The sequence below is a fragment of the Misgurnus anguillicaudatus genome, chromosome 8 (assembly GCF_027580225.2).
Source record: "Misgurnus anguillicaudatus chromosome 8, ASM2758022v2, whole genome shotgun sequence".
Classification (NCBI taxonomy): Eukaryota; Metazoa; Chordata; class Actinopteri; order Cypriniformes; family Cobitidae; genus Misgurnus; species Misgurnus anguillicaudatus.
This window is the reverse complement of record NC_073344.2, coordinates 38,851,281-38,865,691: the sequence shown is the minus strand read 5'-3', so window position 1 is coordinate 38,865,691 and position 14,411 is coordinate 38,851,281. Positions and strand designations below refer to the sequence as shown.

The 14,411-nt window shown below is 40.8% G+C and overlaps 1 protein-coding gene across 2 annotated transcripts in view; it reads left to right on the top strand.

The window, feature by feature from the left end:
• The window catches only part of col18a1b (collagen type XVIII alpha 1 chain b), a 156,789-nt gene that overhangs the window by 65,555 nt on the left and 76,823 nt on the right, over window positions 1-14,411 (top strand). For both annotated transcript variants that reach the window (XM_073870889.1, XM_073870888.1), the window contains exons 11-12: window positions 378-413; window positions 831-953. In XM_073870889.1, coding sequence (XP_073726990.1) covers window positions 378-413; window positions 831-953 — 159 coding nt within the window. The remainder of the gene's footprint in view (window positions 1-377; window positions 414-830; window positions 954-14,411) is intronic.

The window sequence follows — 14,411 nt, the reverse complement described above, 5'->3', positions numbered from 1 at the left end:
TGAAACATGGCAGGATGTATATCAAAATAAAAGCCAGAACAGAACAGGATGTCAAAATAAAAGTCCAAAATACAAAAATACACAGAATACAAGAAAACACAGAACAAAACCTTACAATAATCCAACTTCTACACAAGTATTTTTAAACACTATTATCTATGCTTCTACCTAAGTAATGCATGTGAATTATTTTGACACCAATGGTAGTGATACAAAAATACAGACTATCTGACATAAACAATGTTTTTATTTTAAAGGTTTTTGTTGTTTTTATTATTATTATTTGGACATAACATTTGAAAATGGCATGTATCAGATGTATGCAATAAGATGAAGTTAATTAACTTAAATGTCTTGTTTTGTATGTTTTTTGTCAGACCTTTGCGGACATGGAGGGATCTGGATTCCTGCCGGTATGCTTTATACAACTCCTCCAGGCCTATGACTTTTAAATGTTTATATTGAATGTAGAGCTAGGCAAAAAAATTGCCTGCGATTCTCTGATTCTCATGCGTGTCTCCTCAGCAAAGCCGGTTTCGTGATTAGTAGTAAATCGTCATCACCTGCATTTGGATGGAGCGACATTTACTACACAGAGCTGAATTTCACCAAGAAGATTGCAAAATCGCGTTCATAATCGTGGGAAATATTGTATGCGATTTTGCTTGGCTTCTCTGTCAAATATGACTCTGTGTAGTAAATGCAGGTGATGGCAATTTACTACTAATCAAGAACCGGCTTTACTGAGGAGACACGCATGAGAATCGCAAGCGATTTTTTGCCCAGCTCTAATTGAATCTACTCAGTTCAACATGTTCTTATCTGTTCAGGGTCTTCGTGGTCCTCCTGGTCCACCTGGGCCTCCAGGGCCCCCAGGACCTGGTGTAGAATCAGGATTTAATGGAGCTGGTCCTACTGGTCCCCCTGGACTAAATAGGGACTCTGGGCACACTGTAAGAAATCATCCTTCCCATAACATCTACTATAACTAAGCAATATCGCTCAAGTAGGAGTTTGATATTTGTTTGTATCGTCACGGCTGTGATTAGGCCAGAGGCACGAGGCCGGAGGCCATCACAGCTGTGAAGAAATAAACAAATATCACACGACTGCGATATTGCTTTTTTACAACAGTTTGACGGCACACATTTAAAAAAATGAAAACTAGAAAACAACAACAGAGTTATTTTAAAAGCCTCTTTGTTTGTGAAATACTTTCTTCCGCCATGGATTTGAAGGCCAGAATGACAGGTAACACTTTTGGCTGTTTTGAATCTCATAATAACTCAATGGACAAAATATCCGTTTCTTAATATTACCATTTCTTGGTCACAAAGTGTAGTTTTAAGATTAGTTCAGTCAAGAATATATATGTATAATATTCAAATCTGCAGTAGATTAGTAAAGATCTGTTTGAACATTTGCTTAGTAAGATTCAGTATGAGACCCAGAGCCATGAGCGGACGTCAGTGTTAGCCCCCACTGACCACCCCCCATATCTGGGCTACATCTCTGACAGGGATTCCATGGCTCTGATGTTGGCACTGTCTGTGTTTGATGGTCAAAAATGAGATCAAATCAGCCTTATTTGGTGTCATGAAACTATTACTTGTTTTCTTATTCATATTTTGTGTTGTAATTGTTTTGGCGCGAGGTAAAAGTTAATAAAACTATATTTATATAACGTTGCTTTCCCATTTAATCGTAACGTGATATGAGCACTCGCTTATTATTATACATTGTTCTTGTCAGTACTATATAAAACAGTTTTTTATAAGTGTCAGAGTTTTTGCATGCTGCTTATAAATATATCAGTGGCGATATCTCATAACGTGTTTTAATAGTCCCGTCACGATAAAATAAATTATCAATTGTCCAATTTAAAAGCTGCAGTGCTTACCTGAAGTTCCACTGTGTTTTCGCGTTCTGAGAAGAGAGATCACTCGACAGGATAATAATCACTTCCGACTGGGATTCACAGACTGACTCACGAGCTAGTGAACTATAATGACACACGGAGAGTGTTTAAAAACAGAATGTCTGTGTGTGTATCCGTGTGTCCGTTTGTGCGTGTACTTTTTCCAGTCAGAGATGAGCCTGTTTAAAGGACCTCCATTCACTAATACTAAAATGACCTGTAGGTGGCAGAATGATACAAACGGTGAAGCGGTTACTGTTACTTTATCAGGACAATATCACACGGCTCTTGGCCAATCAGATTCGAGAACCAGAAAGAACTGTTGTATAATACTGTATATTTAAACCTATGATAGACCCTCAGAAAGAAAACATGGTGTGTTTTCACATCTACTAATTCATAAACTCATAAATGTGTACATACAGGGGCGTAGCCGGCATCTTAAACGTGATGAGGACGAGGACATGTATATGTAGTAAAGCAAAATAAAGTAAACTGTAACATATTAGACCCAACAAATTCTTCATACAGTTGTCTACCAGTAAAATTGATAAAAATGTAGGATTTATTATTCAGGATTTATTTATAGACACTTTGACCTGACCATGTTTTGTTTAAGTGTTTTTAGAAAAAATTAAGACAAGTAAATGGTCAGTAAATGAAAATAAATAATAAATAATATATGAGCAATTGTCCAAATAATTTTAATATAACAAGCATACAAATAAACAGTAGAAACATAATAAAATTTAAAATAATACTGCATGCATAGTTTTATACTATAGTTTAAATTAAGTATAGATTAAACCTTTTTGGAGTTAAAGGTGCTCTAAGTAAATTCACGCGTTTTAGACCATAAAACATTTTTGTTATATACAGCAAACATCTCCTCACTATCTGCTTGCTGCCTGTCCGCTGATCAAACTGTAAAAAAATGCGATCTCTGTATACAGCCCAGGCTCCACAAACTGCAATAAACACACAGTGGCTAAAACCTAGCACCACGAAACAAAACAAAGTGTTCCAGCCAATAAACGACAAGAAGGATTTGGGGGCGGGGGTTGGGCGCGTTCATGAAAGCACGGAAGGGAGGGGGAGGAGGAGGAGTTAGCTATGCTATGTTTGTTTGAAAACAGTTCAAACATCAACAAAAAGTGACATCTCAAGGATTCGCTGAAAGCGCCTTTAATCAGTCAAGACAAATTAATGATTTTTTCTTTGGCCATTGTTTTAGAAACAGACAGCATACTTACAGTTTGAGAGGAAGTGCATGGATCAAATAAGCTACTATGTGTTTATTTCTTAACTGCTTATATTCAACTTAACGGCAGGCCATCCAGCCACACGCCTCCTCCAGATCACATGAACACGCACAGACCAGTCATGTCTCATTCACCAGTGAGGAAACTTTGCAGTACAAACTGAATAAAATTACCAAAATAAGGAACATAAACAACTGTTTTAAAGCAACACTATATAGTTTTTCAACCTTTAAATAATGTCTCTAAAATTATTACAGTGGTAGAACAACTCTTAACTGGACAAATTCTACTGCTGCTGCAACCTGAGCAGCCTCCTAGCTGCTACAAGCACACTCTGAAGTGGAAGGTAGAGCACACAGCCCCACCCCTCCCCCTGCCTGCAGAAGAGTGTCTGATACCAGGCACTGTTGCACTTTTCAACCACATGGGGGAGCCATAAGTCAATTTTACATGGAAACTACATAGTGTTGCCGTTAGATTTAGATACAGCAGGTTTTTGGTTGTGTAGACATAGTAGTTTGCTTGTAATTTTGTATAAATATTGGTTTGCTAATTCGTAAAGGTACACAAACTACATAAGCAACACAATGATCCATCTAAATAGAATCATATCGTGTATCTACTTTTACAAAAGAAACACTGCAACGGCCCTATAATGACCATATATCCTTAATTTAATTCTTTGTTGGTCATTATTGGTGTTGACTGGGGAATAGTTGGCTCTTGTTTGTGTTGAACAAAAGGAGAAATAAAGTCCAAAGTGTTTCCACAATGCTTCTGATTTATTACAAATCATAAAATTTAAATAATGAGTAAATATTATGAAAACAAAAGCTCCTTTAGCTGACAAAATTAATAGAACCGAGTGCAAAAACAAAGGGGCAAGAAAGCCAGGGCCAAAAGCTGTATGCTCACAGTTGGCCACACATCCTCCTGGTGACGTTCATATTTATTGTCCTTTAGACCTGTAGAGGGCACATGCTTATGAAACACAATAAAATAAAGGCATCATAAATTAGGATAAATTATAAATTATAACACAAATAAAGAAATGGCTCTTAAAGACCCTTTGCTTCCTGCAGCTGTTTCCATCTCGTAGAAAACAGTCAAGTTACCCATGTTAATTTCGGGATTTTCAGACCGTTTTTTGTTGTTGTTGTTTTAAAAAAATGTCTTTTATTTTGTGGCTCATGTGCAGGTTGTCAATTAAACAGTAATGTTGGTTTACAGAGCGAACATGAACGTGCGGATGACATATGATGTCTGTGTTAACAGGGTGCGCAGTGGCATGCAAAACACATTCACAGAAGAGGATCAAATGGCATGCTTCCAATTATTCAGTGATTTGTTGAAATTCTTTTTGGTCTTACGCAAGTGTTATATTTATTTGTACAAATACATTTAGACAACTTAACATAGTGATTGCTATCAGGATGTGAGGAGACTTTAAACCAGCATAACTGGATCAAATCAGCTACCCTGCCTTCAAGACATACATGTAGACTGTGTTTATGGGGATAATTACAGCATTTGTGCGCTGTCTGAAGCATTTAAGATGCAAGTTTTCAGGCACACGCTTCGAGTGGGTATGCACACAACATTTTCAAATAGCATGTGAGTAAATTGTGTTTTCTTGTGCTTAAAGAAGATGTCAGACACGTAAGTAAATGATGGAGTATTTTAAGTTGATTTTGCTATGACAAGGAGAAAACACGTCAGGGAGTGTTTGGACCCCAGGGAGTTAAATTTTTAAATTGGCAATGAAAATGATTTGGAATGACGTAGCACTGACTTGATTGGGAAAGTGACAACTCTGCGCTCGCTTTTCCAGTTTCAATCTTTTGAAGCTCAAACAGACGTGTGTGCATGAAAGATGCTTCGCTCACTTGTGATTGGGTTAATGCTACTTAATGCTACGATTGCTTTCTGCAAATATATAATAGTCCATGTGTTTATATTAAAATTTTGATGACATATGTAGAGCCCTGCTAAATTTGGGTCTGCTAATTAATTCTTTTGTTATATTTTTATTTTACATTATAGAGTTTCCTAAATTGAAGCTTTAAAAATGTTAAATGAGAGGTAAGAATTTCAATTCATGTTCTGGATTTTATAATCTTGTAAGATATATATAAGTTCATAAATGGTCAAATACATTCTGTTTGTTATGTTAAAGAACGTTTAAAATGTGTAAATTACAAACAGAAGAGATATATCTAAAAAAATCTGTTATAAAAAAGCGCTGTTGTTTAACCAATGAGGTGGGTTTTTCACTGACCTCTGAAGGTCAGAGTGTGTCAGCACGTAGGAAGTGAGTGTGCACGAGGAAACGACACGAGGAGCTGGATGAACGTGCGCGAATCGCACTGTCCGGGTAAAAATAATACGTTAAAAGCTGAAATTGAGTTTGCAAACTGTGTAAGGACACTGTACAGATAAGAGACTGTTAAGAAAAATACTCGTGAATTAACTGTGTGTGAAGAGTGTAAGAGTGATTGTACTCAACGTGCACGGCTGCACGCGTTCACATGAAGGACAAGAGATGACGCAGTTTTTTTAATCTCAATACTACGTGAGCTTTACGTGACTCTATAGTTTGCAACGTTACATAAGATTAACTATTATAGTGTTTTTTGAGTTCACAAACACCGGCAACGCCAATAGTCATCTGCAGTGAGTACAAACTAAGAGAGTAAGGGCTTCGCGATTCTTCCAGAGAGACCGATGCTGGGTCATGGCCTATGTTGCAACTCTGAATTGTTTACATCATCGGATGGATTACCACACCGTTGTTCGTGGATGGATGCTACTGAAAATCGGATCGGCTGATCTGATAATTGTGTCTTCATTACTTTCTTCTTCACTTTCACTGTTCCTTGGATTTCGTGAGTATTTGCACACATTCACATGAGCTCCAACGTAGCGTGCCAACAAAAGACTTAAATCCCATCTGGGTAATATCTCTTTTGATATTTGGTTTTGTTTTGTTTACATTTGTTTGAGTGTTTCATATTGAGTAATTGCCTGTGATGTACATGTGCACATTGAAGTGAGAGTTAACTTCTGCTTTAAAGTTGATTCATGTGATCTGAATCTATTTGAAACAAATCAAATGAAAAGAAAACAAGAGTAACTTAAATCAGTTAATAAATGTTTTTGTTAATGGTTTATACAGCATAACATCTCCTGTGATTCTTATGTAAAGAGAGAGACAAAGTTAAAGGGGGCATGTAATATAATTTGAGATTTATTTTAAAGTGTTGTACTAATGTCTTTACTATTTTGTGCTCATAGTTAAGTATTTTCTGAGTAAAAGAAGTGAACATTTACAAGAAAACTATAATCTGAAGGCCGGGGTGAATTATATTAGTTATTTTTGGGTTACTTTGGTATTAAATATTATACATTAAGTAAATTTAGATGTGCCTCTCAGGTGTAAACTTAAATTGTAAGTTTCCCTAGACATAATTTGAGCCACTTAATCGGTGAGAGGGCTACATTTGTGGGGGCTCGTCCGGGATCCAGATAACTGTTTTTTTTTCTTCTTTCTCTGTATTTTATTTGAAGGGCAAAATCTGTAAAGGTACTGTCTGTTTGAGGTATGTAATTTTCTTTTGTTGACTAAGTGAGCAAGATATTTAAGGTTGTGCAGCTATTATTTATTTACATTTACATAAATCTGTAATTTTACATACTACCTAAATACACAGATGAGCAATATGGATGTAAATAAGGTAATTGCATGGTGTAGTGAGAAAAATGTTCAGCTTGAGAACACCCTCAATTTGAGCAATGTATCTTTGGACTGTGAAGACATGATAGTGTACAATGTGCTTGATACAGTTCAAGGTATGGGTAAATGCGTGGCCGTCATGCTGATCCGACTAAGCGGCATCATTTTGTTTTGATTGAAACTGCTAGGAAGGTTTCTGAAATATCTCTTCCTGTTGAAATTGGGGGATCTGATGTAGGTACTTGGTATACCCAGGTTGTTAATGTCACAACTCAAGCACCTGAACAAAATAGGGAGGGTGAGTTCCATACTAAACTGTTTTCTTTCCTAGAGAAAGAGAGTAAATCTTTAGCTGATGTTCAGAGTATGATTTCTCCTTCACTTAGCCTGAGCACTGAGCTTGTTGGTGCTATTAACTCTTTGGTGCAGAAGTGTAATGTGGCTACACCTGCTGAAGTCCCAGGTTATAGGAAACTGCGTACGTTTTCCGGGGTGACACCCACACCCAGTGGTGAGGATGAGTATGAAGCATGGGCTGAACAGACCACTCACCTTCTTGAAGAGTGGCAGTGTTCTGACAACATAAAGAAACAAAGACTTGTTGAGTGTCTTAGGGGCCCGGCAGCCGATATAGTGAGGTTTGAAAAGATTGCAAATCCAACAGCTTCCTCCAGTGATTATCTCAGTGCTTTGGAGACAGCCTTTGGTACCACAGAAAGTGCTGCAGATCTGATGGTGAAGATTAGGAGTACTTTTCAGAATGAGGGTGAAAAACTCTCAGCATACATATTGAGGTTGGATAAATTGCTACATAGTGTGTTACGCAAAAGAGGCATTACGCTCTCTGAAATGAATCAGCTTCGTATGCAGCAGATAATCAGAGGAGCACTTCCAACTGACATGGTAGCTTTACGGTTCAGGATGACACACAAGCTATGCAACCCACTTTCTTTCACTGATCTTTTGAAGGAGGTCAGAGAAGAAGAGAACATGATGCACAGCAGGAACTCAGTTCAGGCCAACGTTGCTGTATCTGCTGCATCCTCTGTCAAGAGTGAGACCTCTACTAAAGCAAATCCTACTGAGTCTGAGATTAAGAGACTAAAGAAGGAAGTTAGGGGGTTAAAGAGTGAGATGTCTCGTTTATTGACTGCGACAACCGAAACTGTGATTCATGGTCCTTCTGAAAACCATAGCTCAGCAACTGGTGAGAGACGACCAACAAACAGAGCAGGTGGTAGCACAAGCTATTTCTGCTATAGGTGTGGCGAAGACGGGCACCTCAAGCAGGATTGTGTTAATGAGGAAAACTTGAGAAAAGTGAATGAACGCCTCATCAAACTCAAGCGGCTGACGGGAAACTTCCCCGGGGCTCGGTAGAGGAACGGACTGATGCTCCGGGTAAGAGACATTCCAACAAGAGCAAACAAGTAAAAATAGGAAAGGCTGTTCTCCCAGCAGGGCTAGTTAGTCCTAGCTCTGTCCTTCCTATTCAGATAGAAGGAGTTTATGCCAAAGCCTTGCTTGACAGTGGGTCACAAGTCACTCTTTTATACAGATCCTTTTACAACAAGTATCTTAAGCATCTTCCTTTAACGCCAATTGAGAATTTGGAAATATGGGGTCTAAGTTCCCAGCAGTATCCATATGACGGCTGTTTGTCGCTAAGGCTTGAATTTCCAGGGTCTGTAGCTGGAGTGGTTGAGACCATTGATGCGCTCGTGTTGGTTTGTCCTGATCCCGCTGTAAGAGGTGAAGTTAATATTTTGGTGGGAACGAACACCTCTGTGGTGAAAAGACTCGTTGAGGCATGTAAAGAGAAAATGGGGAATGATTTTCTCCATACTTTGACAGTGCATCCTGAAATTAAAGATGCTTATGAACAGGTCATTGCTAGTGCTGATGTTAAAGTTGACAATAGTCAAGGTACTGTGTGGTTTCCGGGGTTTAAGCCTGTGAAAATCTGTCCGGGTGAAAGTAGGCGAATTAGGGGAATCTTAAAATACCCAGGAGACCTGGCTGCTAAAACATTCTTGGTGGATCAGCCCGAAGAATTTGGTTTTCCAGAAGAACTACTGGTAAGGGCAGAAGATCAACCTGCTACTGCTGTACACTCCAAAAGACTTGGGGTAACCATCAGAAATGTCTCCACTTGCCCTGTCACTTTGAAACGAGGTATGCGCATCCCCCATGTGTTTCCTGTTGATGTTGTGCATTCTGTTTCTTCATCTAAAGAAAGTAGCGCTGAAGCAGGATTAACCCTGGACTCCTTTGAATTTGGTAATTCCCCGGTACCCGAGGAGTGGAAAAGAAAGCTGGCTGAAGAGATGCTCAAAAGGAAGTATGTTTTCTCCTGTAATGAGTTCGATGTAGGTTGTTCAAAAAGCACCCAACACAACATTAGAGTCACTGACAACAGACCCTTTCGTGAGAGATCACGACGACTTGCTCCAGCCGACATTGAAGATGTCAGACAACACTTGGAGAAGTTAAAGGAAGCTGGTATCATTTCTGAGTCCCGCAGTCCTTACGCCTCGCCAATTTTTGTAGTGAGGAAAAAGAACGGGCAGATAAGGATGTGCGTGGACTACAGAACCCTGAATCGTCGCACCATCCCAGATCAATACACAGTCCCCAGAATTGAAGATGCTCTGGCTTGCCTGAATGGAAGTCAATGGTTCAGTGTATTAGATCTCAGAAGTGTATACTATCAGATCCCACTCTGTGAGGCTGACAAAGAAAAGACAGCTTTTATCTGTCCAGTGGGGTTCTACCAATTCCAAAGGATGCCTCAGGGCATTTCTGGGGCTCCCGTGACCTTCCAAAGGGTCATGGAGAATACGGTGGGTGATATGAACCTGTTGGAAGTTTTGGTATATTTGGATGACCTCATCATTTTTGGAAAGACCCTGGAGGAACATGAGCAACGGCTCCTTAAAGTGCTTGATCGTTTGCAGAGTGAAGGACTCAAATTGTCTTTAGACAAGTGCATCTTCTGTCAACCTTCTGTTACTTACGTTGGTCATATTGTCTCTCAAGAAGGTGTTTCAACTGACCCCTCTAAAATAGAGGCAGTAAAGTCCTGGCCCAGACCACAGAATGTTTCTGAACTTCGCTCTTTCTTAGGGTTCAGCGACTATTACAGAAGGTTTGTGAAGGATTATTCTAAAGTATCTCACCCCTTGAACCAGTTGTTGCAGGGTTGCTGAAAAAGACCAGAACAGGAAATCCTGAAAAGGTATTTTACAAAGCATCAGATCCCTTTGGTAATAGGTGGAATGATAGTTGTGAAGCTGCTTTCAGGGAGTTGAAGGAAAGGCTTACCCAAGCTCCTGTGTTGGCGTTCGCAGACCCCAAGCTACCTTATGTGTTACATGTAGATGCATGTTGTGAAGGGTTGGGAGGGGTGTTGTATCAAGACCAGGGTCAGGGACTACGTCCTGTAGCATTTATCAGCAGAAGCCTTACACCTTCAGAAAAGAACTATCCTGTGCACAAACTTAAATTTCTGTCTCTAAAATGGGCTGTTGTAGACAAACTACATGACTATCTCTATGGGGCAAAGTTTGAGGTACAAACAGATAATAATCCTTTAACATATGTTTTGACCACTGCAAAACTAGACGCTGCAGGGCATAGGTGGCTGGCAGCTTTGTCTTCATATGATTTCAGTCTAAAATATAGGCCTGGTAAGCAAAACATAGATGCTGATGCGTTGTCCCGTCGCCCTCACCCAAGTATGGGAGACGACGATAGATGGACACACATCTCATCTGCTGGTGTAAAAGCCTTGTACAACTTTCAAATGTTTGGTAATTCTGGTAATTTTGGGAACTGTAGCCCGGTTGTTACTTCTTTGGGGGGGTCTCCAAAAGCTGTCCCTGTAGCTTACTGTAATCTAGCTACCTTAGACCTTGCTCTTACTCCTAAAATGAGTTCTTCTGATCTGTCATGTTCACAGCAGGATGATCCTTGTTTTGGTGAGGTGTGGAGAGCTTTCAGAGAGAGAGATCCAAGCAGGGTAAATAAGAGTATCCATAAGGACCTTCCCCTTGTCATGAGAGAGTGGGAAAGGTTAGAGATGGAGGATGGGGTAATGTTTCGTTGCACACAAGTTCCAAATAAGCCCAGACGAAAACAGTTGCTCCTGCCACAGAAATTTCAAATGACCGTCCTCAAGTCATTGCATGATGATTCTGGGCACTTAGGATTTGACAAAACCTATGGGTTCATTAGGGAGAGGTTTTATTGGCCTCGGATGAAGACCGACGTGGAGCAGTATTGTCAGACCTGTGCTCGATGTGTCCAGAGGAAGACACTGCCTAAGACCTGCCTAAGAGTTGAGAAGTCCAGAACGACCCCATATCATCCCCAGGGGGACCCACAACCAGAGCGGTTTAATCGGACACTGCTGGACATGTTGGGGACCTTAGATCCAAAACAAAAACAACATTGGAGCCAACATATTGCCCATCTCTTGCATGTTTATAATTGCAGCCAGAATGAAGCCACAGGTTTCTCTCCATACTTCCTAATGTTCGGACGGGAAGCCAGATTGCCCATTGATTTGAATTTCGGGGTGTCGAGCGATGGTACCTCCACTAAGTCTTACCAGCGGTATGTCAAGAACACGCAGAGAGAACTAAAAGCTGCTTTCCAACTGGCTGAGGCCGCTGCTGAAAAGAAGAATAATGGAAATAAGAGGAGGTATGACCGAAGAATTCATTGTTCACACCTCGCTCCAGGTGATCGAGTTCTAATCCGGAATTTGGGTCTGCAAGGAAAGCATAAATTGGCAGACAGATGGGGTTCTGTGCCATACGTTGTCCAAAGTCAGATGCCAAACCTACCTGTGTTTCGGTTGAAGCCTGAAGTCGGTGATGGACCAGTCAAAATTCTCCATCATAATCATCATCTTCCTATCGGTCAGAAACTGAGACAGCAGCATACTCCCGATGTTGTTCTGGAGCCTAAGAAAAGGTTTTTGAGAAAAAGAAAGCAAACAGAGCAAAATAAGAACTTGAGACCTGAGGCTGATAGTGCACTTAAGAGACAGGAAGAGCAGATCAGAAATATTCTGAGTTCTGATGAAGATTCAGAAAGTGATGACTATGTTTATGAAACTCGGGTTCATATGCCTGAAGAACCTTCTCGGTTCTTTGAGAAAGAAGCTTTTCAGACAGATTTTGATGATGTTCATGAGAGTGTTGAGCTGTCTGATGAGATTGTTGAAATTGCTGATGTATCTACAGAGTCTGAGCTAGGTCCTTTACCTGAGAAACCTACTGATGATTTGCAGAATGCATGTGAAGTTCCAGATATCTGTAATGATGTTGATGATGATGTACATGAGCTCTCAGATGAGCAAATGAGTGTAACAACTCCAGGGGTTACTATTGAAGTAAATGAAAAGAGTAGAAGGCCTCAGAGAATAAGAACAGTTCCTAAGCGTTTTACTTATGATACTTTTGGGGAGCCAAAGTTTGAGCCTAACATTTCTCAAGTAAAAGCTTTAAATCCTGTAAGATACTGTTCTACTGTATTTTTGTGGATGAATATGCCTTCATGTAGGAATCAGAGATGGGGACTCGAGTTTGAGACTCGGACTCGAGTGCGACTTAAGTCGCACACACAGTGACTTCAGACTCGACTTGAGACTCGACCCTCAAAGACTTCAGACTCGACTCGGACTCGAGCCGCGCGACTCGTGAACAATGTTTATTTTTAGGAAACGTCTGATGAGCTCGCTGTCATAGCTCTCTCCGTTACCTACAACCTGCCCACAACGTAACACGTGACGTATCTGCTCCGCGCGCGCGGCCGCGAACATACATGTCGACTGTACCTGCAGGCAGCCGCTGCTGTGGCATTCATCTGAAGCTTTGGGTAGTGCTGTGACGGATCCGCGGTTCGGCTCGCATGCGATTTGCGGATTAATATGCAATTTAAATAGGGTAAGTTTATCATTAACATGTTTCTAAGGCTTGCAATTGTTTAAATGGTTAAACAATTTAACCGCAAAAAGGCGCTCAAGTGAGCAGATTTCTGAACGCACATGCGGTTAAGAGTATCCGGTCCAGCTCCAGTCAGGTCCAGAGTTGCGCTACTTTGTGTCATACTGTAGTGTAGTCCATTAACATACATTTGCAGAATAGAGCAATGACAAACAACGTAACGTTTTTATGTGAAGCGACTGCTGCATCTTCTTCCTGAAGCTATATTTGGAATTCACCCCTCGGCCTGTGTTTGAGCACGCGTTTAAGTGCCCTCAGTAGTTCACATACAGAGAGAAGTGTTTCAAAAGTTAAGCCAACATAAAATCTTTCTTTTCTTGACAAGGCACATACACGCAAAATGATCTCACAGTATTCTTTTTCTAATAAAAAAATGTTTGTTTATGTTTTAAGAAACCAGTCAGAAACCAGTCTGGGCTTATTTTGTAACGTAGTGCCTCCTGTGTCCCTGTGTTCTGTTATTCTTGTGTTTTGTTATAGTTGTGTTTTGGTTTATGCTTTGTATCTGTGTATCTGTGTTTAACCTGTGTTCATGTATACCCTTGTTCCTAGTGTAGCTCCCTGTGTTAATTAGTGTCTCCGCCCCCTTGTTTGTTACTATGGATATTCATTGTGATCATGCTTCTCCCCTTGTGTGTTGTCCTAGTTACTCATTGTTTCTGCTCTGTCATTGGTCATTGTCTTGCATTTATACCCTGCCTGTTCATTCTTGTTTTGTCGTTCGTTGTATGTTGTCGTAGTCCCTTGTGTGTTCCCTTGCTCTTGTTTTTTGCCTATTTACCTGTATATATTGGAATAAACTGCATTTGGATCCGTATTTCGCCTCATCCTGTCTTACCTGGTTTCAATCGTGACAGAACGAACGACCCTTCAGGATCCAGCAGCAATTCCTCATTTCCGTGATTTCCCAAGTTCCCTGGTGTGTTCCCTGTGTCCTTATGCTCCGTCTCAGCAGTGTCCGAGTGCACGTTTCACCCCCACCACGGAGGAAGAATGGTGGAACGCACTCGCCGACCTGACTTCCCTCCAGCAACAGGGGCAACCTGTTCGCTGTTTTGCGCAGACTTTTTGGTCACTTTCGCGTGGCCTGGATCTCAATGACTCGGAACTTAAAAACTATTTTAATGAATGTCTCGACGAACCCGTGCCGCAGCAAGAGGTGGACGGGCTGCGAATACTGGATTTCTGGGGCTTCGTTGGTTACCTGCACAACCGTAGCCGATGGAATTTGTGGGAGTTCCCCGCCGAAAGACCCGCGGAGACTGTAACATCACTCGAGCCAGTCATCATGAAGCCAGCGCATTGCTCACATCATCGGCGGCGAAGGAAGAGACCCAAGGCCGAGCAATCCGCTGTTAGCACGGACGCTGTTCTCCCGAGTTCTGTTTCCCCTGTGTCAGCGCCCGCGCACAAGATGGCCGTCACTTCATCCCACTCCATGCCTCAGTTTGCTGATGTTAAACCTGCCCCAGTTTTCGAGTTTG